General features: G+C 40.9%; 1 protein-coding gene across 1 annotated transcript; it reads left to right on the top strand.

The window, feature by feature from the left end:
* Positions 1–123: 123 nt before the first annotated feature.
* sigmar1 (sigma non-opioid intracellular receptor 1) lies at positions 124–27,287 on the top strand. Its single transcript, XM_080729537.1, has 5 exons — positions 124–280; positions 1,113–1,164; positions 13,244–13,392; positions 15,828–15,920; positions 26,230–27,287. The coding sequence occupies exons 1-5, from the start codon at positions 151–153 to the stop codon at positions 26,457–26,459; spliced, it is 654 nt and encodes a 217-aa protein (XP_080585663.1). The 5' UTR covers positions 124–150; the 3' UTR covers positions 26,460–27,287.
* Positions 27,288–27,974: the final 687 nt, after the last annotated feature.

Here is a 27,974-nt window from a genome sequence, read left to right as displayed (position 1 = left end):
CCTACTGCGAACCGGATCCCATCGTTCATTTCAAAGAGCCGTTCAAAAGACTCGATTCCTTCGCGAACGTCCCACCTCTAGTACACAGTTCACACTTCCTTGGTGTTCGGGTCCACCAGTGAATCCGTCCTGGGGAGAGGAGAGGGAAACATGTGCACACTGCTTTTAAAACTGCTTCTGCTGGTGGCGCTGCTGGTGCTGCCGGTGCGCTACTGGCTGGACAACAAGTCCTATCTGTTCAAAGGAGAAGACGTCGCAGAACTCGCCCGGCGGTACGCAGGTAAAGTTGAATGAGTCAAGTTATTCTACAAATACTACTAATACAACAGTACTATTGCTACTTCTACTACTAGTGCTGCTGCTGTGCTGTGACTGTGCTGCTTGGGTGTAGCCTACTGTTACTTTCGGGCAGCCTACAACTACTACTACTGCCACCACTATCTCGATCCTAACCCTAATACAAGAATCTAACCCCATCCTTGTTGGATTATTGTTTGTGTTACACCACCACCTAGTGGCAAATGGGAAGAACTACGACTTAACTTGTGTCAGTCTCTCTCTTTTACTTCATGTCACTCTCTGCTGACTGACTGACTGACTGACTGACTGACTGACTGACTGACTGACTGACTGACTGACTCCCTCCTCTCTCTTTCTCCTCCTTCTCTCTGCCATCAACTCCCTACCTCTGCAAACCACCATAATTTGCAACTATTGCAACTGGTCTCAATGTTATTGTATGTCTTTAAATGTCTTGATTAATTGAACTGTTAATAAACTAGAAAATACATTTCCTACAAAATGTTGTGTGCCTGCAGCTCACTAAGTGTGTTCATTAGCATTTTTAATGAACACACTCCTCATTTCCGAAATAGAAACTGATATAGACATTTTGTGGGATCGTTATTATTATTGTGAACACTATAAGTATGGCGGATTACAATAAGTTTTTGCCATTGCATGGCAGGCACACTTAATTAGTTAAGTATGTCGGATTACAATAAGTGTCTCTCTCTCTCTCTCTCTCTCTCTCTCTCTCTCTCTCTCTCTCTCTCTCTCTCTCTCTCTCTCTCTCTCTCTCTCCCTCTCTCTCCCTCTCTCTCTCTCTGCAGGTCAGGATCACGAAGTGGCCTTCTCCAAAGTGGTTGTTGAACTCAGGAAAAAGTATTATTATTATTACCTATTATTACTTGTCCCTTTAACATAGGCAAGGCAATTTATTTTGTGTAGCACATTTCAACAACAGGGCACCTCAATGTGCTTTACTTAAAGGGATAGTTCACCTATTTTTGACATAAAGCTGTGTGAAATACTTGCCATTAAAATAGTGGTTACAAATGTATTAATCCAGAATTCTTCCATTCAGAATTCTGGTCAGTTTTAGAAGAATATAAAGTAGTTCCGGTGATTTGGCAGGGGCTCATGGCCCAATCATTAAAAATAGATGAATCCACAAAACTAGCTTCATTTGTATTGTTGACCTATTTCTACCAAATAGACCAACTTTCGTTCAACTTTGACCCCTCTGTCACATGGTACTATTTTTTGTGTCCAGTATCACTACGCCGCTGCAACGTATTTCCCCAAAACAAGGTGCTTTGCAGGCAGCTGATCAGAACGAAACCTCACTCTATATGGTAGAAATAGGCCAACAATACAAATTACGCTAGTTTTGTGGATTAATCTATTTTCAATGATTGGGCCACGCCAAATGGCCCCCACCCCATTGGAACTACTTAATATTCATTAGAAACTGACCAGAACTCTGACCACGGGACTCTGGTAATCAATTAATACATTTTTAACCACTGTTTTAATGGCAAGTATTTCACACAGCTTTATGTCAAAAATAGGTGAACTATCACTTTAAGTCAAACTCTACTTTGAGTTGACACAATGCAAAAATACAGTATAAAAGCACATTTGATTTGAAATAAAAAATATATATATAATTACAATGCAAACAATTTAATAAATGCAGCGGCAAACAGAAAAGGTTTATTGAAAAAAAAAAAAGAACAGAGTTGTAGCAGATCTGAAGTTTTCTGAGAGTTTGTTCCAGATGTGTGGTTTATAATAAAAACAAAACGCTGCCTCCACATTTAGTTGTGGTTCTAGTCAGAGACATCAAAATATGCTTAAAACATAAACATTATGTATTGTTAACCACTTGAACCCCCATCATCCATATTCTGGGGGAACGTTTCGCCAAAAATACCCGATCTACAAGCTCACACAACGCGTTGTGCGAGCAGGCTTCAAAACGCCACTGAGCAACTTGCATTGAAATGAATAGCTGGGGGCGGGACCGTCCGCTCTCTATTTATATATTACCTCTATGGCTGCGAGCTTGTAGATGTGCTATTTGTGGCGAACCGATTTGTGTAGAGTGAAATAAGAGCATACCAAATGCCAGGGACATGCTGGGCCATTGATTCAGCCCGGGAAAAAGAGTTGGAGAGGCCCTCATTGCACGCTATAGAGAGAGATCGCTCTCTATAGCGCTGCTGCTACTCAAAGATTTGCCATTTCAGATCATGACAAGTGACAAGCCAGTGGGCCAATTACTGTACATTAGTTATATTTCGTCGTTGTCGGGTGGAAACCATGTATGTTCAAAACCGTTTGTTTTGTATTTATCATTTAAAAAAATGATTTAAACTAGTGAAAACAGCCGACCTACAAGGTCGCACCGCAAGGCGTTGTGTGCTTGTAGATCTGCTGTTTTCACTACTTTTGTGCAACGGCCTTATATGATGAAATGTATACATTTGAAACTTGGAGATACGAGGTTTCTGCCCGACAGTGACATTTTCTTTGTTGGCCGCCCAGCCCCCAAAATGGAACGAAGGCCGACATTTTATTTAAATTAGTTTCCTTATGGCCTATGGCCGGCCTGGACCGGCCGGGAATGAACCGGCCGTTCGGGAGTTGTCCCACTTTTCCCAATGGCCAGCACGTAACCTGCCAAATGTGCTCCATGGCTCCCAACAGGTCTGTTTTTATCAAGTATAGAGGGGTTTGACTACGTACTAAAGCAGTGGTCCTTTTCAGGACCACGACCCCCCAAATAATCATATTTTAACTGGGGGCACCGCACCCGAGGAGCACTTAAGATTTGAGGCTTTACATTGTGTATAACTACGCATGTAGATCTGCCTTTCTCACCATTTCTGCCTCTAAATATTGGACAATTTGGCCAATGTTTAATTTGTCGTTTTAGAAGCATTAAAACGTCCTTAAATTGTCACCTGAAATGTGCAGATACCCTCTACACGCTTACATTTTATGTTGGTTTGTTTACTGTTGAGTGCGGAAAGTTCATCATCTGGGGCCCCCGCAAAATAATTTGGGGGACCCCCCTGGGGATCCTGACCCACAGGTTGAGAACCACTGTACTAAAGCACTGTTTCCCAAACAGTAGTAAGTCTTAGGGGTCACGATTCGAGTCAAAATCCGATTTTCTTTTCCTACATAAAAAAAAGAAAATACATATTTAGTATAAATAGTTTTTTTCTTTTCAAAATGTAAAAAAAAATGTGTATACATTTTAAAACAAACGAAAATCCATAAATACAAAATATATAAAAAATAAAAAATAGTGAAAATAGCTGATCTACAAGCTCGCAACACGAGGCGAAGCCACGAGTTGTGAGCTTGTAGATCTGCTATTTTCACTAGTTTGAGTCACAGGCAAATGTCCAATCTAGCTTTTGGGTCTCGACCTGGAAAGTTTGGGAACCATTGTACTAAAGCAGGGGTTTTCAAAGTGGGTGACGGGGCACTCTGGGGTGACGGGGCACTCTGGGGTGCCGACAGCAGTCCAGGGGTGCCGCGAGATCATTTGATAATATTTGGAATTTATTTGGACACTTGAAAAAATATTATTTAGTATCATTTTTAACTTGAAGTACAAAGTTATTTTCAGTCAGTTCTAACCAAAATTATCTCAACGTTTTCCTGGCAACATAATCACAAAAATATTGTCACTTTCAGGCAGAAACCTTGTATCTCCAAGTTGTGTACGTCTTTTGCCCTGCTTCATCATACAAGACCGGATGCGAGGCGTTGTGTGCTTGTAGATCGGCTGTTTTCACTAGTTTTGTACATTTTATAGATGATGAATACAAAACGAACGGTTTTGGACATACAAGGTTTCCACCCGACAACAACGATATGCTATAAATATAAGGTGCTGGGAGTGAAAATTATAATGTAGGGGTGCCTCAGATTAAAAAGATATTTATGGGGTGCCCCGTATGGGATTAAAATAGTGCCAATATTACTCACACGTGTTTTAAAAATATTCACGCATGTTTTAAAAATATTCACGCATGTTTTTAAAAAATTCACACGTGTGTACGTGTTTTGTGCACCGCAAAATAAAATTCACACATATTTTATTGCAATTCACAGTATTTTACAAATCTCATATTTCTACAAATCTCAAACTGTGGATCACAAAATAAAAACACAAGTTGCAAATCTTTTCTGTGGATCAAAAATAAAAACAAGTTGCAAATCTTTTCTGTGGATCACAAAATAAAAACACAAGTTGCAAATCTTTCTGTGGATTTAAAATACAAGTTGTGAATTACTGATACAGACCTGTGGATCTGAAAGACACAGCTGTGTATTTACAAAACACGAGCTGTGTATTTACAAAACACGGATCAACAGACCTGTGGAGACACAAAACTTTTGTGCACTTGTGTGGACCAATGGCTGTGGATCTCCAAAACACAGATATTTTTGGCACTGTTCTACCAGGTGAAATGTGAGAATCATTGGCTCGTGTATTGACCAATCACGTGAGGCCATGCCCCCAGGGTTGGCATGGCAACAAAGGGTTGCCATGTTCTCTAAAAAAAGAGTTATCCGGGCCTTACAATCTATAAATTTAGCTATACATGAATATATACATACATATCTTGTCTTAAAACAATCAGCTAATGGCGTATTGACTAATCCATAATTTTCTATTATTTTATTTTATTATTTTATTTTATTTATTATGTTCTTTTTATATCTTTTAATATGTGTGTGTCGGCGTTGACATGAGACCTGCAAACCGGATCAACCGGGTCGGTTGGTCAGGTCGGTTGGTTGGCCAGTTTGTATAGTTAGTTTAATAATGTAATTAGTGTAATAGTGTAATAGTGTAATTAGTGTACTAGTGTAATTAGTGTAATAGGGTAATAAGTGTAATAATGTAATAGTGTAATAGTGTAATAGTGTAATAGTGTAATTAGTGTACTAGTGTAATAGTGTAATTAGTGTAATAGTGTAATTAGTGTAATAGTGTATTAGTGTAACTAGTTTATTTAGTGTAATTAGTGAAATAGTGTACTAATGCAATTAGTGTAATAGTGCAATTAGTGTAATAGTGTACTAGTGTAATTAGTGTATTTAGTGTATTTAGTGTATTTAGTGTACTAGTGTAATCATGTACTAATGTAATTAGTGTAATAGTGTACTAGTGTAATTAGTGTACTAGTGTAATTAATGTAATAGTGTAATTAGTGTACTAGTGTAATAGTGTAATAGTGTAATAGTGTAATCGTGTACTAGTGTAATTAGTGTAATAGTGCACTAGTGTAATTAGTGTAATAGTGTAATTAGTGTAATAGTGTACTAGTGTAATTAGTGTAATCGTGTACTAGTGTAATTAGTGTACTAGTGTAATAGTGTAATTAGTGTAATCGTGTACTAGTGTAATTAGTGTAATAGTGTAATAGTGTAATTAGTGTAATAGTGTAATTAGTGTAATAGTGTACTAGTGTAATTAGTGTAATCGTGTACTAGTGTAATTAGTGTACTAGTGTAATAGTGTAATTAGTGTAATCGTGTACTAATGTAATTAGTAGAATAGTGTACTAGTGTAATTAGTGTAATAGTGTACTAGTGTAATTAGTGTACTAGTGTAATAGTGTAATTAGTGTAATAGTGTACTAGTGTAATTAGTGTACTAGTGTAATTAGTGTAATAGTGTAATAGTGTAATAGTGTAATTAGTGTAATGGTGTACTGGTGTAATTAGTGTAATAGTGTAATTAGTGTAATAGTGTAATTAGTGTAATAGTGTGTAATAGTGTACTAGTGTAATTAGTGTACTAGTGTAATTAGTGTACTAGTGTAATTAGTGTAATAGTGTAATTAGTGTAATTAGTGTAATAGTGTAATTAGTGTAATTAGTCTAATTGTGTAATAGTGTAATTAGTGTACTAGTGTACTAGTGTAATTGGTGTAATAGCGTACTAGTGTAATGTAATTGTGTACTAGTGTAATTAGTTTAATAGTGCAATAATTGTAATAGTGTAATAGTGTAATTAGCGTATTATTGTAATATGTTTAGTAGTGTAATTAGTGTTATGGTGTAATAGTGTAAAAAGGCAATCGGTGTAATAAGTTTAATAGTTTTATAGGGCTATAAGTGTAATAGTGTAATAAGTCTAATAGGGAAATAAGTGTAATTGTGTAATAAATAGGGCAATAAGTGTAATCTTGTCTTTTTTGTTGATTGACTCTCAAGCTCTGACATCATTGTGACATCATGGGAACCAAATCCCTTTTATTGCCATATATGGAGATCCCTGTGATGCCAGGGGAACCAAACATCCTTTTAACCCATATATGGAGATCCCTGAATATATAATCACGAACCAAATTCCTTTGGCCAGATGGCAAAGACATGGCGCACAATATGTCCATATATGGGCCTTCCCAGATATGGGCTTAATATTGATGACATCAGGGGCCATATATGGAGTGTGACATGAGGCGTGGTGGACGAACGGACGGACATGATCTGCAGATTTTCAAACTAAATGCTAACTACAGTCGCAACAATTGCGTGATTTGCATCGCGGCATATAAACATATGTAACTGCATTAGCCAGAACTTGCTAACGCTCTGAACCATGGCTAATGTTGTTGTTCTCATAGACACTGAGGACGATGTGCAGTGCAGGGCGTGTTTTGACACAGGGCTGTCACTTAAGATGGCCGTGAGGGCGTGCTTTCTGTACATTCAAGGGGTGCAGCCTCCAGACCAAGTTCGGTGGCATTTGGAAGCACGCACCTGTGACCATTGTCAATAAAGATCTCAAAACCATGGAGATCGGTGAACAAATGCTATTGGCCGGAGACTCCCGGAGAGATTATCTGGCTAGTGTACCCTGCCCTTCTGCTCCGATGATTTACACTTTTACGTTATTAACTATTACACTAATTACACTATTACACTACCAGTAAGACTCCCTAATCGGGAGATAAGCGACCGTTGGTCGCTTATCTCCACAAATAGGCCAAAAGTTTGTTTTACCAATTATCAAGACATACGGGCAGTTGACAGTTTGCCATGGTTACTCATTGAAGTTGAATCTCCATATATGGAGATAACCTACGCATCACACTAAGTCTGACCTCACCAGCCCATATTTGGGCATGAGCAACTTATGTCTCCATATATGGAGATATGATGACATCACACAGTCCTCAGCCGATGATGTGGCGTGATGTCATACAATACACAAACAAGCCCTACAGTATAAAGGGGCAATTCTTGCCAGGAAAGAAGCATTTCTTCGACTCAGACCTTATCGCCAGGGTTGGCTTATAGCAGCTGTCGGTAGATAATGCCGGTCTTATATAAGGGTAATTTGTGTACGGTGTGATTTGCCATGGTTACTCATTGAAGTTGAATCTCCATATATGGAGATAACCTACGCATCACACTAAGTCTGACCTCACCAGCCCATATTTGGGCATGAGCAACTTATGTCTCCATATATGGAGATATGATGACATCACACAGTCCTCAGCCGATGATGTGGCGTGATGTCATACAATACACAAACGAGCCCAGATATGAGCAGGGCAAAGGTGTGGCGTGTGACGTGTGACGTGACGGACGTGACGGACGGCCGGTGGAGGTTTTGATACTAAACTGCGACCTTACGGTCGCAATAACATTACCAGTAAGACTCCCTAATCGGGAGATAAGCGACCGTTGGTCGCTTATCTCCACAAATATCACAACCTCCACCTCTCACGTCATACGGGCAGCCATAGTTACACCTGGAATGTTGAATCTCCATATATGGAGATAACCTACGCATCACACAAAGTCTGACCTCACCAGCCCATACTTGGGCATGGACGACTTATATCTCCATATACGGAGATGGCCATATATGGAGATACGATGACATCACAGAGTCCACAGCTGATGATGTGGCGAGATGTCATACAATACACAAACAAGCCCTATATAAAGGGGCAATTCTCACCAGGGAAGAGAGCATTCCTCGACTCAGACCTTATCGCCAGGATCAACTAAGCTTATAGCTTATCATCACATCCAACCATCTTAAGATACTCAGCTAGTGGGGAATGCTCTCTTCCCTGGTGAGAATTTCCCCTTTATATAGGGCTTGTTTGTGTATTGTATGACATCACGCCACATCATCAGCTGTGGACTCTGTGATGTCATCGTATCTCCATATATGGCCATCTCCGTATATGGAGATATAAGTCGTCCATGCCCAAGTATGGGCTGGTGAGGTCAGACTTTGTGTGATGCGTAGGTTATCTCCATATATGGAGATTCAACATTCCAGGTGTAACTATGGCTGCCCGTATGACGTGAGAGGTGGAGGTTGTGGATTGGCAGGCAAGGGGTGTGTGTGCAAAGTTTGGCATGTGTATTGTATGACATCACGCCACATCATCAGCTGTGGACTCTGTGATGTCATCGTATCTCCATATATGGCCATCTCCGTATATGGAGATATAAGTCGTCCATGCCCAAGTATGGGCTGGTGAGGTCAGACTTTGTGTGATGCGTGGGTTATCTCCATATAATGCCCAAGTATGGGCTGGTGAGGTCAGACTTTGTGTGATGCGTAGGTTATCTCCATATATGGAGATTCAACATTCCAGGTGTATTGTATGACATCACGCCACATCATCAGCTGTGGACTCTGTGATGTCATCAGCAGTGTGATGTCATACTGATGCGGAGATATGAGCAGGGCAAAGGTGTGACGTGTGACGTGTGACCGACCGACGGACGGCCGATGGAGGTTTTGATACTAAACTGCAATTAAACTAATTACGCTATTGCACTAATTACACTATTACACTATTACATTATTAAACTAATTACACTATTGCACTAATTACACTATTACACTATTACACTAATTACACTATTACACTATTACATTACCAGTATAACTCCCTAATCGGGAGATAAGCGACCGTTGGTCGCTTATCTCCACAAATAGGCCAAAAGTTTGTTTTACCAATTATTACACTCTATGTGAACATTTACATCAACAAATCCCAAGTACTATGCAGAACGACCCATTTCAAGTTTTTAATGTACAACAATATTTAGAAAATAGGTCTACAAGCTGACAGTCCTCGTCCCTTATATTCCCATAGGTTATATGGAGATCTCAGTGTTTGTCAGTCCTTGTTCATTTATGCCCATATATGGACATCTCTATATCTACTGTAACAGTCCTTGTCCCTTTATGCCCATATATGGAGATCTCTTAACTGTAAGTCCTTGTCCCTTTTATGCCCATATATGGATATTCCTGATGTCATCAGTATATGAACATATATGGGCTTTCTGATATGCCCATATATGGAGATCTCTTAACTGTAAGCCCTTGTCCCTTTTATGCCCATATATGGATATCCCTGATGTCATCCGTATATGCCCATATATGGGCTTTCTAATATGCCCATATATGGAGATCTCTGTATCTCCATATATGGGTATAAAAGGATACTTCAGATCTGACATCAGGTTTGTTTATATTGGGTTGCTAGGTTTGACATCACAAACTCTATGGGCCATCTGACCTAGAAATCTATATTTGGGCATAGATGACTCATCGTGACCTCATCACACGTCGACCGCACGTGTGACGTGCGGTCGACCGCACGTGTGACCGACGGACGGCCGGTGGAGGTTTTCATACTAAACTGCGACCTTACGGTCGCAACTAATTACACTATTGCACTAATTACACTACCAGTAAGACTCCCTAATCGGGAGATAAGCGACCGTTGGTCGCTTATCTCCACAAATAGGCCAAAAGTTTGTTTTACCAATTATCAAGACATACGTTTGCCATGGTTACTCATTGAAGTTGAATCTCCATATATGGAGATAACCTACGCATCACACTAAGTCTGACCTCACCAGCCCATATTTGGACATGAGCAACTTATGTCTCCATATATGGAGATATGATGACATCACACAGTCCTCAGCCGATGATGTGGCGTGATGTCATACAATACACAAACGAGCCCTACAGTATAAAGGGGCAATTCTTGCCAGGAAAGAAGCATTTCTTCGACTCAGACCTTATCGCCAGGGTTGGCTTATAGCAGCTGTCGGTAGATAATGCCGGTCTTATATAAGGGTAATTTGTGTACGGTGTGATTTGCCATGGTTACTCATTGAAGTTGAATCTCCATATATGGAGATAACCTACGCATCACACTAAGTCTGACCTCACCAGCCCATATTTGGGCATGAGCAACTTATGTCTCCATATATGGAGATATGATGACATCACACAGTCCTCAGCCGATGATGTGGCGTGATGTCATACAATACACAAACGAGCCCAGATATGAGCAGGGCACTAATTACACCAGTACACTATTACACTAATTACACTAGTACACTATTACACTAATTACACTAGTACACTATTGCACTAATTACACTAGTACACTAATTACGCTATTATACTATTACACTATTAAACTAATTACACTAGTACACTGTTACACTAATTACACTATTACACTAATTACACTATTACACTAGTACACTAGTACACTATTACACTATTACACTAATTGCACTATTACACTAATTACACTACTACACTATTACACTAATTACACTAGTACACTATTACACCAATTACACTAATTACACTATTACACTAATTATACTAGTACAGTATTACACTAATTACACTATTACACTAATTACACTATTACACTATTAGCCTACACTAATTACACTAGTACAGTATTACACTAATTACATTAATTACACTAGCACTAAGGATGCCCCGATCAGGTTTTTTTTGCTCCCGATCCGATACCGATCAAATATCATTGCTTCCGATTCGATCCCGATCTTTCCCGATCCGATCTTTTGGCAAGGCATTAAGAAAAAAAAATCTATTAATTCTATCACTTAGTGCAGCACTGAATCAACAAATTAAAAACAAAGCTTATGAGTAGTGTATAGTGATATAGGCCTACTAGTGCAGTGTTTCTCAAGCATTGTGCAGCGGACCTTTGGTGTGGCCTTTGAAATTTGGCAGTGAAGTCACGATTTAAGGACTTTTAAAACCTGTTTAATACCTCAAAAAATAAAATAAAATAGACCATTACAACATCAAAAATAATCAACCAACTATAAAAAACTGGTAAAACACTGGCCATTTTTAAAGTTGAAACAAAATAAGTTAAGAACCAATTAACCAGTCTGCTTGAAAAGTATGCAGTAGCAGCTAGTTGACACTGCAGAGAGACATAATTGCCTTCCTTTGATCCATTGACAAGGGGCCAATTACTACTTATTGGCATCAGCTGCCAGCTGGACACAGAGTCTGACACAATCACCTCCCCTCTGCAGGGCTGTGTCTGTCTCATTTCTCGATTGAAAATGATTAAGGATTACTGTGATTATGGTAAGCTTACATTTCATATCGCATTCACCTTACCTGTAACTTTCAGTACTCCCAAAAACGATAGAGATCGGGATATTTTCCGATCTTAAAAAAATGACCATATCGGCGGCCGATCCGATCACGTGATCGGGATCGGGCATCACTAACTAGCACACTATTACACTATTACACTAATTACACTAGTACACTATTACATTAATTACACTAGTACACTATTACACTAATTACACTAGTACACTATTACACTAATTACATTAGTACACGATTACACTAGTACACTAAATACACTAATTACACTAGTACACTATTACACTAATTGCACTATTACACTATTACACTAATTACACTATTACACTAATTACACTATTACACTAATTACACTAGTACACTAATTACACTAGTAAACTATTACACTAATTACACTATTACACTAATTACACTATTACATTATTACGCTATTACACTAATTACACTAGTACACTAGTACACTAATTACACTATTACACTAATTACATTATTAAACTAACTCTACAAACTGACCAACCAACCGACCTGACCAACCGACCTGGTTGATCCGGTTTGCAGGTCTCATGTCAACGCCGACACACATATTAAAAGATATAAAAGAACATAACATCAAATAATAAAATAAAATAATAATACAAAATTATGGATTAGTCAATACGCCATTAGCTGATTGTTTTAAGACAAGATATGTATGGAAATATTCATGTATAGCTAAATGTATAGATTGTAAGGCCCGGATAACTCTTTTTTTAGAGAACATGGCAACCCTTGGTTGCCATGCCAACCCTGGGGGCATGGCCTCACGTGATTGGTCAATACACGAGCCAATGATTCTCACATTTCACCTGGTAGAACAGTGCCAAAAATATCTGTGTTTTGGAGATCCACAGCCATTGGTCCACACAAGTGCACAAAAGTTTTGTGTCTCCAGTGCACAGGTCTGTTGATCCGTGTTTTGGAGATCCACAGCCATTGGTCCACACAAGTGCACAAAAGTTTTGTGTCTCCACAGGTCTGTTGATCCGTGTTTTGTAAATACACAGCTCGTGTTTTGTAAATACACAGCTGTGTCTTTCAGATCCACAGGTCTGTATCAGTAATTCACAACTTGTATTTTAAATCCACAGAAAGATTTGCAACTTGTGTTTTTATTTTGTGATCCACAGAAAAGATTTGCAACTTGTGTTTTTATTTTTGATCCACAGAAAAGATTTGCAACTTGTGTTTTTATTTTGTGATCCACAGTTTGAGATTTGTAGAAATATGAGATTTGTAAAATACTGTGAATTGCAATAAAATATGTGTGAATTTTATTTTGCGGTGCACAAAACACGTACACACGTGTGAATTTTTTAAAATCATGCGTGAATATTTTTAAAACACGTGTGAGTAATATTGGCACTATTTTAATCCTCCCATAGCCCCGAGCCAAAAAAGTTTGGGAACCATTGTACTAAAGAACCTGTACTCTACCAGGTACCCAGGCCACATTCTACCAGATGAAGACCTGCAGTGGGTGTTTGTGAACGCTGGAGGCTGGATGGGTTCCATGTGCGTCCTGCACGCCTCACTGACAGAATATGTGCTGCTGTTTGGTACAGCAGTGGACACTGCAGGACACTCTGGTCAGTATTTCAAGTTACATTTTTTTTGAGCGGTGGTAGACCGCTCCTATACGTGGCTGTGTCTGTGTGTATGCGTGCGTCCGTGTATGTAGCCTGAAGTGTATGTGTAGCCTGAGGAATGTGTAGCCTGAGGAATGTGTAGCCTGAGTACCACTGAGTGACCAGAGAGGGTGCTGTCAGTCTAGCCTGTGAGGACATTACATAGACTTCCATTCATTTTTATGCAAGTCCTGTGGCCTTACCCTAACCTCTATCCCTAAACCTAACCCCTAACCCTAACCCTAACCCTAACCGTTGTGGGGACCTACTACTATTTTGTCCCTTCACTGTCAGAGGTCCCCTGCAGGTGACTGTGTGAACATGTGTTTAGTCCCCATAAGTATAGCTAGACAAACTCACACGCACGCACACACATGCACGCACACACACACACACGCACACACACACACACACACACACACACACACACACACACACACACACACACACACACACACACACACACACACTAGTATAACTGCAGGTTATGGGTAGCTAGCTTGTACGAAAAACTATTTGACCCACTCTATTAACGACTGTAAACTTTTGATATGTGACAAATGAAATCGAGTTCAAGTTGGACTCCTGTCTAAGCGTCTATAGCAGAATTAAAACTCAAAAGTTCAGCAAACCTTGACTCAGAAACAATGTTAAAAGATAATAGAACACATTTATTTACAGCGCTGTAACAGTCACACACATACACACACACACACACGTCCTACACCAAAGACACACAAGACAAGACTGACTCCCTCTTCCTGACGGTCCGCTTATAGTTGGCTAAAACATTTGATAACCTCTACTAATCATGAAACAAAGGCCCACTCTTCTGCTGGCAGCTGTGTGACCTTCAGCCTGTTGCTACTCCCTAAATTCTAACCTTATCTACAACTGGTGTCCAAGTTCTCAGCGTTCAAACTCTATCTAGCAACACACGGTATTCACTGCTACATAATAATATAATTTCTTATATAATTCACTTCACTGTATTATAAGCAGGGTTCCCACGGTCATGAAATTCCTGGAAATATTTTGAAATTAGAAAAAAAAAATCCAGTACTGGAAAAGTTTTGGAATTTATCAAGGGTCCTGGAAGGTCCTGGAAAAACATAGCTATGCATTGTCTTTGCTTATTGATTTTGTTAATACCTCTGAAATGACAAATTAAACATGGGCCAAATTGTCAAATATTAGAGGCAGAAATTGTGAAAATAGCTGATCTACATGCTCACAACGCCTCGCAACGCGAGGCGTTGTGAGCATGTAGATCTGCTATTTTCACAATAGAACCATTTTATACAAAATTCCTCAACTCTTAGTGCTCATCAGGGTGCCGGGTCCCCAGTTAAAACATGATTATTTCGGGGGTCACGGCCTGAAGACAGGTGTCTTTGGGCATTGTGCATAGGAGTAAGCGACCTGTTATTGAGCTGAATTATTGTTATATAGTCCTGGAAATTGGGTTAAATATTCTGGAAAAGTTTTGGAAATGTTTTGGAAATTAATTGGTAAAAATGTGTGGGAACCCTGTATAAGGCAGTGGAATACATGCTGTCATTCTCTGCCTTGACACAAAGGAGACATCATCCCAAACCTCAAATAAACAAAACACTACATACATAGGCTACATGCATACTATATGTGTGCATATACATTTGCAATTTGCGTTACACCTCGGTGCATCAACGGTTTAGCAATCTGAAACATACTGAGACAGGTGGTATGATTTGATGCTCAGGTAAAAACCTTTAGGTGGAAGGAGTCATTACAGTCCTTTAGCAAAACCACAACATGATACAGCCTGTCAGAACACTCGTGGTACAGAGATAGAAGTTCAAAAGAGCTTTGGTACTCATACTAAACTTGTTGAGATGCCTCAGAAATAGTCTCTCCTGGGCTTTCTTGAGGATGCAGTCGATGTTCAGGGGGTGTCTGAGATGTGTGTGTATACCAAGAAATCTGAAACTATCAACAATTGTAACAGATGATTGAAATAGAAATGTGATTTCTCATGATCTTTCTGAAGTAAAAAATGACAATTGATTTCTTTTGTCTAATCAAAATTGAAACGATCACGAACAAAAGTCGTGCACTGTGCTCTGTGATGAAAATATTAGAAACAGTGGTTCCAGTGTTTTTTCCGGTTGGCGTCGCATTGTTTTTGTTCCCTACATAATTCAAATCAATTTGTTTATTCTCACAAGTTGCGCTACGACTTAGGATAGAAGATGAATATATCAAGCGATCATTATACCAAAATAAATGAAACGATTAAACCAATTTAAGTCATTTTTAACTAGGGGAATGGTTTTGGTGGTGCACGGCACCTGGTTCCAGGCTACTGGTTTTATATTGTTTTATATTGTTCTTTTTTTTATATACTTTATATATAGGTCGATATTGGGCTGAAATAACAGATACCATCATCACTGGAACATTCAGACAGTGGAAGGAAGGCACCACTAAGAGTGAAGTCTATTACCCAGGTAATACACACACGCATGCACGCACGCACGGTCGCGCGCGCACATACAAGGACACAATTATAGGTGCAGTAGAGTTAAATTTGCAAAATCATGGCATACTGTATGTCTTCATGATACAATAGCAAGTCACTTGGTACTCTACGGCAGGGGTGGGCAACTTTGATGATGGAGAGGGCCACTACGTTTTCACACTCACTCCAGAGGGATACAATGCATATATACATAGCAAAAATAGACGATCTACAAGCTCAAAACGCGTCGCAGGGCGACGCGTTTTGAGCTTGTAGATCTGCTATTTTTGCTATTTTTGAATTGGAATCCCGAAAAGTTTTTTTTTCTTTTGTTTTGAAATTTCAAATGCATTTATATGTTCTTTCTTATGTTAACTTTATGAACTTAAATACAAATACATTGGACATAAAAAAAAATACAATAACATTTTAATACTAGTCATTTAGCTACTAATACAGACTGAAGTAATTAAAGCCGGTAATTTTTTCCTTGTTTGGAATTGTAACAGCTGAAATCAATAATATATCAGTACTCCAATATTAACCTGCGGGCCGCATAAAGTGAAGGTGGGGGCCGCCAACGGGTATAAGTAGCAGCGTCTCCGCCATATGTGGCAGCTGCCGATTATTGCGGAGATGGCACAATACTTTGCCTGCCTTTGTGCCTCTTTTTTGGGCATCTCAAGTTGTTAAAACCCTCTAACAACCAGCCTGTGGTATGTCCTAGTCTACCACATATAAAAACAAATAGTCTGCTGCACCTGTAGCCCAGCTCTGAGATGGCATGTAGAAGTGGTTGGTATTTAATGACCTTTAATGATCTCTTATGTGGTGTGATACAAGCAATGAGGAGCCTGAGTGCTGGGGAACCAGATGGAAAAGATTGAGTTTGGTGGGAAGGACTAGGCCTAATCTGGCTTTAACCCATTCATAACGGGTACGGTACACTATATTGTGTATCATTATTTTATGCTTTAACTATTGAAAAATAGAAGATATACAAGCTCACAGGCAGCGCTACGAGCTTGTAGATCTGCTATTTTTGGAAAATCGTGAAAATTAGAATTTTGACCCGATTCTATAAGTGTCTTTTGAATCCTTCTAAGATTTTTTGAAAAACCTATGTTTCTATGTCAGCAATCTGGCTAAATGTCGTCAAAGAAAAGATCCTTTTCACTTAACTGGTGCTCAGTTAGTCTGTTCTTGAGAGACTACTATGTCAGTGGTTCTCATAACTTTTTCATGTGAAAGACCCCCAAAATTATATGTATTTGGCCACGGACCCCCATCTCAAAATATTTAGTTCCAGGGACCTCCAAGAAGCAAAATTTGAATTACAAACGTTCGCTTTGAAAATATTCAAAGATTTGCACACATTTTCACGACTTTTTCAAAAATAGCAGATCTACAAGCTCGCAGCACGGCACTCGGTGCCGCGCTGTGAGCTTGTATATCTGCAATTTTTCACTGGTTAAAGCATTCAATAATTCTAGGCCTAATCTGGCTTTAATTGTGAATGTGATGATGTCCTCATTGAGTGCAGTGCCGTGTTGGGGTAGTTGATGTTGGTGTAGATCCATGAGGACCCGTCTGGCACCTGTTGCTGTTCTGACCAGCATGATATGATATAGTACTCTATTGTCAGTTCACACTGAAATTTGTCTTGCGACACAGCAGCCATGTATGCGACACATAACATATACAAACATTTAACACAGGTAACAAAAACAAGACAGGTTTACATACATCAAACATATAATTTTCGGAATGTCTGAGTGAGTGTCTGTCTGTCTGTCTGAAACAGCGTTTCTCCTCAGTGGCTGGAGCAATTGATCTGAAATCGCATCACCATTAGCATATGAACACACCTGACATAACTGTGAAGCCCGTTTGTCACTTTCACAAATCATATGCTGTATATTAGCATTTTTATGGTGTATCTACTATCTATTCTGCATCTAGCTAGTCCCCCCAGGAATCCGCGGAGAAAAATTCTTAATTCCGCGGAGAACAATCCTGATTCTGCGGAATTCTGTGGTGAACAATTCTTGATTCCGCGGACATTAAAAAACAACCTAAAATGACCAGTTATCAAGCTAAAAATGATATAGTTCTAATAATCAAGTAAAACCCTTCAGGAAATAGCTACAATTAATTTTAATTAGTGGTTAGAATAATCAAATAATCATTTTTGAGAATATAAATCTAATATTAAATCTATTCTTTTTTTTAATTGTTATTGTTTTTAATAATTACTTTCTGTTGCAAAGACTATATTGTCATGCAAACCCTGCCCATAGTAACCACATTTTAGAGGATAGCCTACCTACTACCTAGTATGGGTGTAATATGTATTTATTCTCTTCTGCATTAGCATTAGCCTTACATTAATCCTCTCCTGTAGTAGCTTCTGCTTTGATGACGTCTATTGCTACAGGAGAGTCTTAACGCTTTGACAGACAGGTCGGGAGTATGGTCTGCAAAACTGCTACTGCGGCTCTACACATGCATACATGCGAGACATATCTTCCGTACAAGTTCTGCAAGGTGTATGCGACTTGTAAGGTAGCCTTGTTTAATGTATAAGTCCGTATTGTTAAATAAAATGAGTTTTTACCAAGTGTACAACTTTTCCAAATCGAGCAGCTCTGGTTTGGTTAAAGATGGCTGCACTTATCACGTGACTTTCATCCATTCCCCCATTCGCTCATACAAGGACATGACGTAAGTGTATACGGAAGAATGCACAATTATGCTTCCAGCCACCAACGGGCGCTGTTGCAGCTAACATTGTAGCAAACGAGGAAAAGTTGTACACTTGGTAAAAACTCATTTTATTTAACAATACGGACTTATACATTAAACAAGGCTACCTTACAAGTCGCATACACCTTGCAGAACTTGTACGGAAGATATGGCTCGCATGTATGCATGTGTAGAGCCGCAGTAGCAGTTTTGCAGACCATACTCCCGACCTGTCTGTCAAAGCGTTAAGACTCTCCTGTAGCAATAGACGTCATCAAAGCAGAAGCTACTACAGGAGAGGATTAATGTAAGGCTACATTAGCATTATTGCCAGGACCATAGACATAGAGGAACTATAGTTCAGGACACAGTTTCTGTCAGGAACGAATGTGGGACCGGACCAATACAGCGTCAGTGCAGCGTGATTACAGGTCCAATCACGCCCAACCATACTCTATGGGTCCAACTGGGAAAGATGGATAACCACGCCCCGGACTCATTTTTGAAGCTTGTGATTGGCTGGACCGGACGTAGGGAGCGCTCCATTGTAGTCACTTGGACCGCGCGAGGTGCACCAAAACCCAATTATCATGGCGTTTATCGTGCGCTTGCCCAGGCCTTACGGCCTGGGCATAAATATAACGATTGCATTCACCACGGCTTCGTAACTCGCGCGGCGCTCCGCCGGCCGCGCGGCCCTGGCCCGCTCTTCGCGGCCACTCGCGCCTGCGGCGCTCGGGGGCGAAGAGCAGGACCAAGGTCCGCTGGCCTTCGCGCCGCTTGCAATGTCGTGGACAATAACTGTGAAAACGAGCGCTCTATGCCGTTTCCATCCATCTTTCCCAGTTGGATCCGTAATCACGCGTCAGTGCAACTAGCAGGAGGGAAGCTAAGCTATTCCCCCAGGCTCTGTATGAGTGTACACAGTTTAGGAACACAACTGTCTACAGTGGCCACTGGCCAGACCATGTACACATCGTTTTATAATAGTAATAATGACTACTCCCGCCGCTCTGCTGCCACTCGCGACCGTTATTCTGCGGACGTCAGAAAAGTCCGCGAATGGCCGAGAAATCCGCGGGTGGTCCATGCGTGAGAGTGCGGCGTTCTCACCATGTGAGGCTTATGAGCCAATATAAACAGTCAGACGATGTGCCTAGTTCCTAGTCCATTAAAAATCAGCACCATCCGCTCTGGTATGCGACCGAGTATTTCCCGGTGAATCTGTGCGCAAAGGTGGGGGCCGATGGGCAAGGAGGGTTGCGAGCATCAGGCGAGCTTATGAGAAACAACTAAAATAAGACCTTAAAACCTGGCGAAAACAGTTGCGTGCATTAGCGCAAATGGAAAACATTCAATTAACTTCTGAAAAGCCTACACGGCCTTTAAACAGCGTGCGGTGCATTAGATGAGGATAAAGGAAATCATTAAATGGAAATCATTAAATTAACTTCTGAAAAGGCTTCTTCTAAGCCTACACTATATAGCCTACTAAAAACGAGTGAATCTTGCCACACGTGAATAATTGTCTAGTTGTGGGAAGAACAGGATATCATCATCATCATGGCCCCAAATAACTTTTAAATATCTTGCAATTGGAGACGAGTCTCTTACTAAATCGGCAAGAGTGCCTCTCATTTTCAATACATAAAAGCTAAGCTATATAACCTCATCATCATCAGCAATAGTCAGTGGTGGTGCGTGTCCCTCACACTCCCAAGCCCCCACCTTTGCGCACAGATTCACCGGGAAATACTCGGTCGCCTCTGGTATCGTCACCACACACACGAGTCACAGCACATGAATGCATGCCACGGCAAACAAAGCCATTTCCGTTTCCGTATACGGCACGAGGACCGGCTAGGCTGTGAGTCTTGTCCGTCTATATCACCGCGACATCTAGCGGCCGAGATGAAAACTACATGTAAAATGTAATATTCTGCTCCTCGTCTTGTCCTATTCTGCGGACTACTATGATATCCGCGGGAGGCTCTGATATCCGCGGAGGGCTTCGATTTCCGCGAAAAATTCCGTGATCGCGGAATCGCGGATTCCTGGGGGGACTATCTAGCATGAGGCATATCTATTCTGCATCTAGCATGAGGCAACATGTTTAACCAGCTGTGTGTGTGTGTGTGTGTGTGTGTGTGTGTGTGTGTGTGTGTGTGTGTGTGTGTGTGTGTGTGTGTGTGTGTGTGTGTGTGTGTGTGTGTGTGTGTGTGTGTGTGTGTGTGTGTGTGTGTGTGTGTGTGTGTGTGTGCAGGCGGGTGTGTGTGTGCAGGCGGGTGTGCGGGGGGGACACCGTATCTCTGTAGCCATTAAACGAAACGGGTATTTCTTACATTGATGCTCCTACATCATGCAAGCACCAGTTAAAGTTACTTTCCATCCCTCATATACTGTGTGCACACTGCACATCCCATAACCCACACACTGCACATCATTTCGGAGCTCATATCTTTAAACGGGTAAGGGCTAGTAAGGATAATATAGACAAGAGCAGTGTCCACCGCCAAGCCTACCTATGGCCTGATTAACTCCTGATTAAGCCTTAAAGTCGACTGATGGACAAAGGACCTTTTTAGTCTGACCTTATTGTATTCTGGAACACCGTATCTCCTTCCTGAAGGCAGCAACCTATATTCTCTATGCAACACATGGCTACTATTAGAGGTAATATTTCTTGCCAACCTTAGAATGCTGTTATCATACGTAGTCGTATATAACCTCTGAAGTGGTTGTCCAACTATCTTTGAACAAATGTTCAGTTGTTGCAGCAGTTGTGACTTTAGGGCTGCAGACAAGCATCCATACCAGGTGGTACTACAGTACTGAAGAACATTCATAATGACAGACGTGAAAAACACAAGAAGAATCTGTCTACTAGCACCAAATGATCTTAAACGGCGAAGGAAGTAGATTCTTTGCTTTGTTTTCTTACACACAGATTCAATCTGATCTTTCCATGACAAAAGCTGGTCTATGACTACTCCGAGGTATGTATACGAACATACCTGGTTGATCTGTTCACCATGAATAGTAATGGGAGATCTGTGTGTATCTAGTGGTGCACCAAAAACAATCTCTTCTGTCTTTTTTTGTGTTAATGATGAGAGCGTTGTTATCACTCCATTCAACCACCTTATTTACTCTGAGTTGGTGCAGTCCAGGATCACTGGAACTATCTATGAGTGAAATTAAAATTGTATCATCAGAGTACTTTAGAATGTGTTGGTCTGGTTCGTCAGTACGACATTCAGACAGACATTCCTCCGTACGACAGCTGTCAGTATAAAGGGTGAAAAGTATAGCTGAGCTTACACAACCTTGGGGGGCCCCAACATTAGTGGTTTCTGCTGAGGAGAGGGTTCTGTTCACTTTCACCCTCTGTACCCTGTTGGTGAGAAAGGCAGCATACCAGTGTATTAAGTATGGATTCAGTTCCAACTGCACCATATTTGACACTAGTATATCAGACTGTATTGTGTTGAAAGCTGAAGAAAGGTCTAAGAACAGCACCCTTGCATGAGTCTTATTAGACTGATCTAGGTGTTTTGTAATTAAGTGGACCAGTGTGACAACCGCATCCTCTGTACCGCAACCTTTCTTGTATGCAAAATGGCAGGGGTCGAATTTGTCTGGTCATACTAACAAGATGTTGCAAGAGTATTCTTTCAAGTGATTTCATAATCACTGAAGTGAGAGCTATGGGTCTCTATAATCCTTATGTTCTTTTGGACGTTGGATTTTGGGCAGTGGTTTTATGTATGATGTTTTCCAAGGCAGAGGAATTGTGTGTGTGTCTACAGAGGTTTGAAATATTGGTTGCCACACTGGAGCTAACTCAGATGCAAATTTTTTGAGGAGAAAAGCACTGCACTCGTCCGGCCCATTAGCTTTCCTCGTGTTAGTACACTGAAACACTTTCCTTACATCCTCTTCCGTGATAGTAATTAGGTCTGAGGGGGCAGGTGTTACAGCCTTCAGTATATCAGTGCACTTTGAGGAGTTGTCCAATGATTCGTATCTAGCAAAGCATGTATTTAGGTCATTGGCAAAGCCAATTTCATTCTCTGTCACAATAGGTTTCGTGGGGGATGACATTCCTGTCATGGATTTCATCGTATCCCACACCCTTTTGTGATTATTGGCAGTAAATGCGTCCTCCAACCGCGGTCTATGTGCCAATTTTTCCTGCCTCATTTTGAGGCTGTTGCCCTGACCTCGATGAGGGGGTCGATTATAAAGTCCTCTGAGACCCTCGCAGTCTCTGAGTCAGACCGCACCCATTCTAGGGACACTCCAGTACGGACACAGAAGTCATTAAAGGGATATTCCACTTTCAACAGCTTACAGGGGAAGGGCTTCTCTCCACATACACACCCAATGTAACTTCAAACTTCATTTTAACCATGATAGATTCATTAAAAACACCCATTATTTTTTCTTGTCACTCATACTACCCTCCTAATACGTGAGCAGGCCGTGTTTTATCCATAACCGTTTTCATTTATTTGTAATAATTATTTGGGAAAATGGAAAAAATTAAATACAAAAGATAATTATTAAAAATAAATGAAAAAAGTTATGGGAAAAAACACGGCCTGCTCACGTATTAGGAGGGTAGTATGAGTCAACAGAAAAAATAATGGGTGTTTTTAATGAATCTATCATGGTTAAAATGAAGTTTGAAGTTACAATGGGTGTGTATGGGGAGAGTCCCTGGGCCTGTAGGGCCTGGTAACATTTACATCAAATATCTAAATATTGAATCAAGCAAATTAAAAACTGTTCAGGGTGTTCATAAAAGCCCTTTAAGGTCTGTGCCAATTTGACCAGACCCCGAAACCAGCGGAACAGGTGTCCAGTTTCCCGCTTGGTTTCCTCCTGATTGATTGATTGATTGATTGAAGACTTTATTAGAAGTTTGCATAGGAAAAGGTACAGTTTCATGACGGTACAGTTCACTGGTACAAGGTCTACTCAAAGGAGATCCTAGAAAAGACTAAGCTTATTTCCACAGGAAACCATTTAAGTAACTCATATAAAATCCCAAGGAAGTGGGGCTCTGAATACCTTACGCCTCTTTAGGTCCAGGAACAGGGAGGATCGAGCCAGCTCCCTAACATCCTTGTCATTGTTGTTCAGCATTTTTAGAAGGTGGGAAATCCGCATGCTGGTGTAGATCCATTCCAGGTTTGGCAGGCCTAACCCTCCCTCCCACTGTGGATGAAATCTAAGTCACGGGTACCGTACTATGTGAATTGATGGCCAAACCATTTTCGCACCAGGCTCACTGTTTTGTCGTTCATCTCACACAGTACCTTTTGTTGCATGTGGACATTGGAGAACAGGTGTTGGACTTTGGAGAGCGCCACCTGTCTGACAGCCTACAGCAGGGTTCCCCAATTAGTTTTCCCCAAGGGCCGAATCATGTCTAGGGTACCAAGCTGAGGGCCACAACATTGCGGGCGGCGGCGTTCCTGCTACTCCACGACAGTTCAGATATCGTCGTTGTCGGGTGAAAATCTTGTATGTCCAAAACCGTTCGTTTTGCATTTATCATTTTAAAAATGATTTAAACTAGTGAAAACAGCAGATCTACAACCACACAACGGGTTGTGTGCTTGTAGAGTACACACCGATGCTATTGTAAAAACTGGGGGTGCGTCTGTTTTTGAATGACACCACCGGTTCCCTCCATTTCTCCTCTCATACAAAACAGCACATTTTGTGTTCTTCACCTCTAGGCCTGACCATTCTAAAAAAAAAAAAGATCTGTCCTGGCGAGCATGTTTTTAATTGTACTCTCCTCCCTAGAGACTAATACAATATCGTCCGCATACCCCTGTACAGGGTTGGGGGAGATTACACCACGGGGGGCACACTGACACATCCATTGTTTAGTGGCAATTATGAAATGAACCGCACTCCAAGGGCAGACAGTTTTAATGCCTATCTGTAGAGGTGTTGGTTGAGTACGTTGTTTTCCACAGATTACTTGGATAATGGAGCCAGTTCAAATATGATTATTTCGGGGGTCACAACCTGAAAAGGTTGAGAACCACTGGCATACACTACCTGTCTTTGGGCATTGTGCATAGGAGTAAACGACCTGTTATTGAGCTGAATTATTGTTATATAGTCCTGGAAATCAGGGTTAAATATTCTGGAAACGTTTTGGAAATGAATTGGTAAAAATGTGTGGGAACCCTGGAGATTGTATGACTGCACAAACACTGTACTGTACTGTACTACTATATTTGTTTTTATAATGTATATTTCTATGTGTAAGAGCCATGTGTCTACCTTGAAATAAGCACTGAATGGACTTGTGAGGAAAAGTGTATTACAACTTTCACCACAAAATGGCGATTTCACTTAATAACACGGGTTGTGTATTGTCGAGCTGTGAATGCTTGTTTTCAGAATAAAATAACATATCTGGCATATCAGACATATTGGGGGGTTGATTACATACATAGTAGGCACTGCCACGATGGCATGAACAGATGAGACAATATAATAATTAATAATAATACAACTTTATTTGTATAGCACTTTAAACAATGTACAAATGCAAACATTTGTTTTGCAGGAAAAACATTCCTTGGGCTAAAAACGGACCCCATAAAACTGTGGTTTAGTGATGAGTCATCACTTTTCAAAGTTTTGTGGCGGCCGTTTCTCAGAAAGGAATGTTTTTCGTGCAAAACAAATGTTTGCATTGGATTCAGAATCCCGAAAAACACCTAGTTTGACCCCAACACATGCTACTTAAAGCATATTTTATATTATTTTACTCTATAGTAAAGTCTATGAGAGCAACTTTAATTGGCTCCCACAAGTTTCCCAAGACAAATCTGCGATGCCCCTATAGCCAAAAATGTTCCATATGGCATGTTCTAACTGTGTGCCAAATTTCATGCTTCTTTCATTAAGTGCACGATTTTTGCCTGAAACGCTCGGACTAAGTGCTCAGATCTCTCCTCCTTTTCACAGTAGTGGTAGTTAGGGCATTCACGAATAGTGATTTTTAGTATTCGAATTATTCGACCTCAAAGTATTCGAATAGTTGAATATTCGACAGGACTGGCCAAACTGTCAAATATTAAGTAAGCAAGAGGCAAACATTGTGAAAATAGCCGATCTACATGTAGATCGGCTATTTTCACAATATTTATCTGCGGAACTGAGTCACATTAAATGTAATGCCTACAATTCCAAGTGCTTGTCAGGGTGTTCAATATGTTTATTTTGGGGGTCAGTGCCAAAAAAGGTTTGAGAACCCCTGGTATAGATCATTAACAAATTCATCCACCAGGGGCATTGACAACTCATCCTTATGACTTCCTATCTAGCCAAGCTTTATAAACTATATATTTTTTAAAGAGAAAAAAAAAAAAAAAAAAAAAAGCGAATATTCGACCTCGGTGAACAATGTCGAATAGTGACTTTGATATTCGAATATTCTAATATTTGGTGAATGCCCTAGTGGTAGTAGTATTGATACATAGCCCCAATAATCCCTCTCCCCTCTCTCTGTCTACCAGGTGACACCATCGTGCACAGTGGAGGCGAGGCCGCGGCGGTCCAGTGGAGCGCCGGCACGTGGATGGTGGAGTACGGGAGGGGCTTCATACCGTCCACCCTGGGCTTCGCCCTCGCCGACACCTTGTTCAGCACCCAGGACTGGGTGACCCTCTACTACACCTTCAGGGTGTACATGAAGGGCATGTGTCTGGAGGTGGCCACGTCGTTGATGGAGGCTGGGCTGCTCTGAATGGCCACCAACAACCACTAGGGACCCTTTGGGATGGGTGTGCTACTACACCAGGGTTCCCCAATTATTTTTCCCCAAGGGCCGAATTATGTCTAGGGTACCAACTAAGCCGAGGGCCACAACATTGCAGGGGGCGACAGTGGCGTTCCCACTACTCCAGCGACAGTTTTCGTCGTTGTCAGGTGAAAATCTTGTATGTGCAAAACCGTTCGTTTTGAATTTATCATATTAAAAATGATTTAAACTAGTGAGTGCGAGGCGTTGTGTGCTTGTAGATCGGCTGTTTTCACTACTTTTGTGCGACGGCCTTGTATGATTTGTGAAAGAACGTACAAATTTGGAGATAGGAGATGTCCACCCGACAACGACGATATACTAGTGTTGTTGCTGCTCTTATACCACCATTATTACTGGGGTTGGTGTGGGCTAGACAGTAGCCCCCGGGCCGCCTATTGGGGAACCCTGTACTACACCTTCAGGGCAGTATTAGGTGGGATGTGGTTGGAGATCATGTACTGCAGGGTTTCTATACTAACTGCTGGTTTTATCTCCTACCAGGACCTCTAGTACTGCTGGTCTTTTATCCTACCAGGAACACTAGTACTACACATCTTCTATGATCCTACCAGGACCTCTAGTACTGATGGTTTTATATCCTACCAGGACCTCTAGTACTGACCATTTTCAATCCTACAAGGACACGTTGTACTGCTGCCGGGTTTCATCTCATCGTAGCAGGAAGTTGCTTGCATTCGTTCAATGTGGTCCGATTGGTTAGTGACATGTCAAATACTGTTCAAATAAAGTCCTCTATTTTTTAACATGTAACATGGGTGTCTCTCAATCTGTGCTGGTTTGTTGTTTAAACCTAGACTCCTAACTACTAACTAGTAGTTTGCACTAGTACTACTACTAGTCATAGGTCACTTACAAAAACTTTAGAAGGCAATGGTAGCCAATCAGGAGGGAATATGGGAAATGGGACAGAGCCATGTTGATGACATGACTTTAGAGATACTGTGTACCGCTTTGCGTGATTTTAGGGCAAAATCTGTAGGAGCAGTGTCCAAAAATGTGTTTTGCAAAAATCGGCCTGATTGTGGCGCTAGATGGGACCGATGCATGTTGATGAAATGACTGTAGAGATACTGTGTAGCGAATTGCGTGATTTTAGGGCAACATTTGTAGGAGCAGTGTCCAAAAAAATGTGTTTCGCAAGAATCGGCCTCATGGTGGCGCTAGAAGAGGGGCATGTGAGACATGAGGTTGTGGTTTGGCAGCCAAGGAGTGTGTGTGCAAAGTTTGGCATGGATAGGGGCAACGGTAGCGGAGATATGAGTAGGGGAAAAGTGTGACGCGATGCAACGTGACGTGACGTGACGTGACGTGACTGACAGACAGACAGCCGGTGGAGGTGTTGATAGTAACTGCGACCAAATATTACCGCTACAACTTGCCACTACAGTGCCAGCTGCTATGTTTATCACAAATCTGTAAAAAAAGAAAAAGATCCTC

This window comes from Nannobrachium achirus, assembly GCF_963921795.1.
Source record: "Nannobrachium achirus genome assembly, chromosome: 7".
NCBI classification, from domain to species: Eukaryota; Metazoa; Chordata; class Actinopteri; order Myctophiformes; family Myctophidae; genus Nannobrachium; species Nannobrachium achirus.
Note: the sequence above shows the minus strand (reverse complement) of the source record. Positions and strands in the feature narration are given on the sequence as shown.

Bases quoted from the DNA above. Each gene is read 5' to 3' on its own strand.
- sigmar1 (XM_080729537.1), top strand. From the start codon at position 151: ATGTGCACACTGCTTTTAAAACTGCTTCTGCTGGTGGCGCTGCTGGTG. The intron at 1,165-13,243 runs GTATTATTATTA...GTACTCTACCAG, and splicing joins GTTGTTGAACTCAGGAAAAA to GTACCCAGGCCACATTCTAC. The intron at 15,921-26,229 runs GTAATACACACA...TCTGTCTACCAG, and splicing joins GAGTGAAGTCTATTACCCAG to GTGACACCATCGTGCACAGT.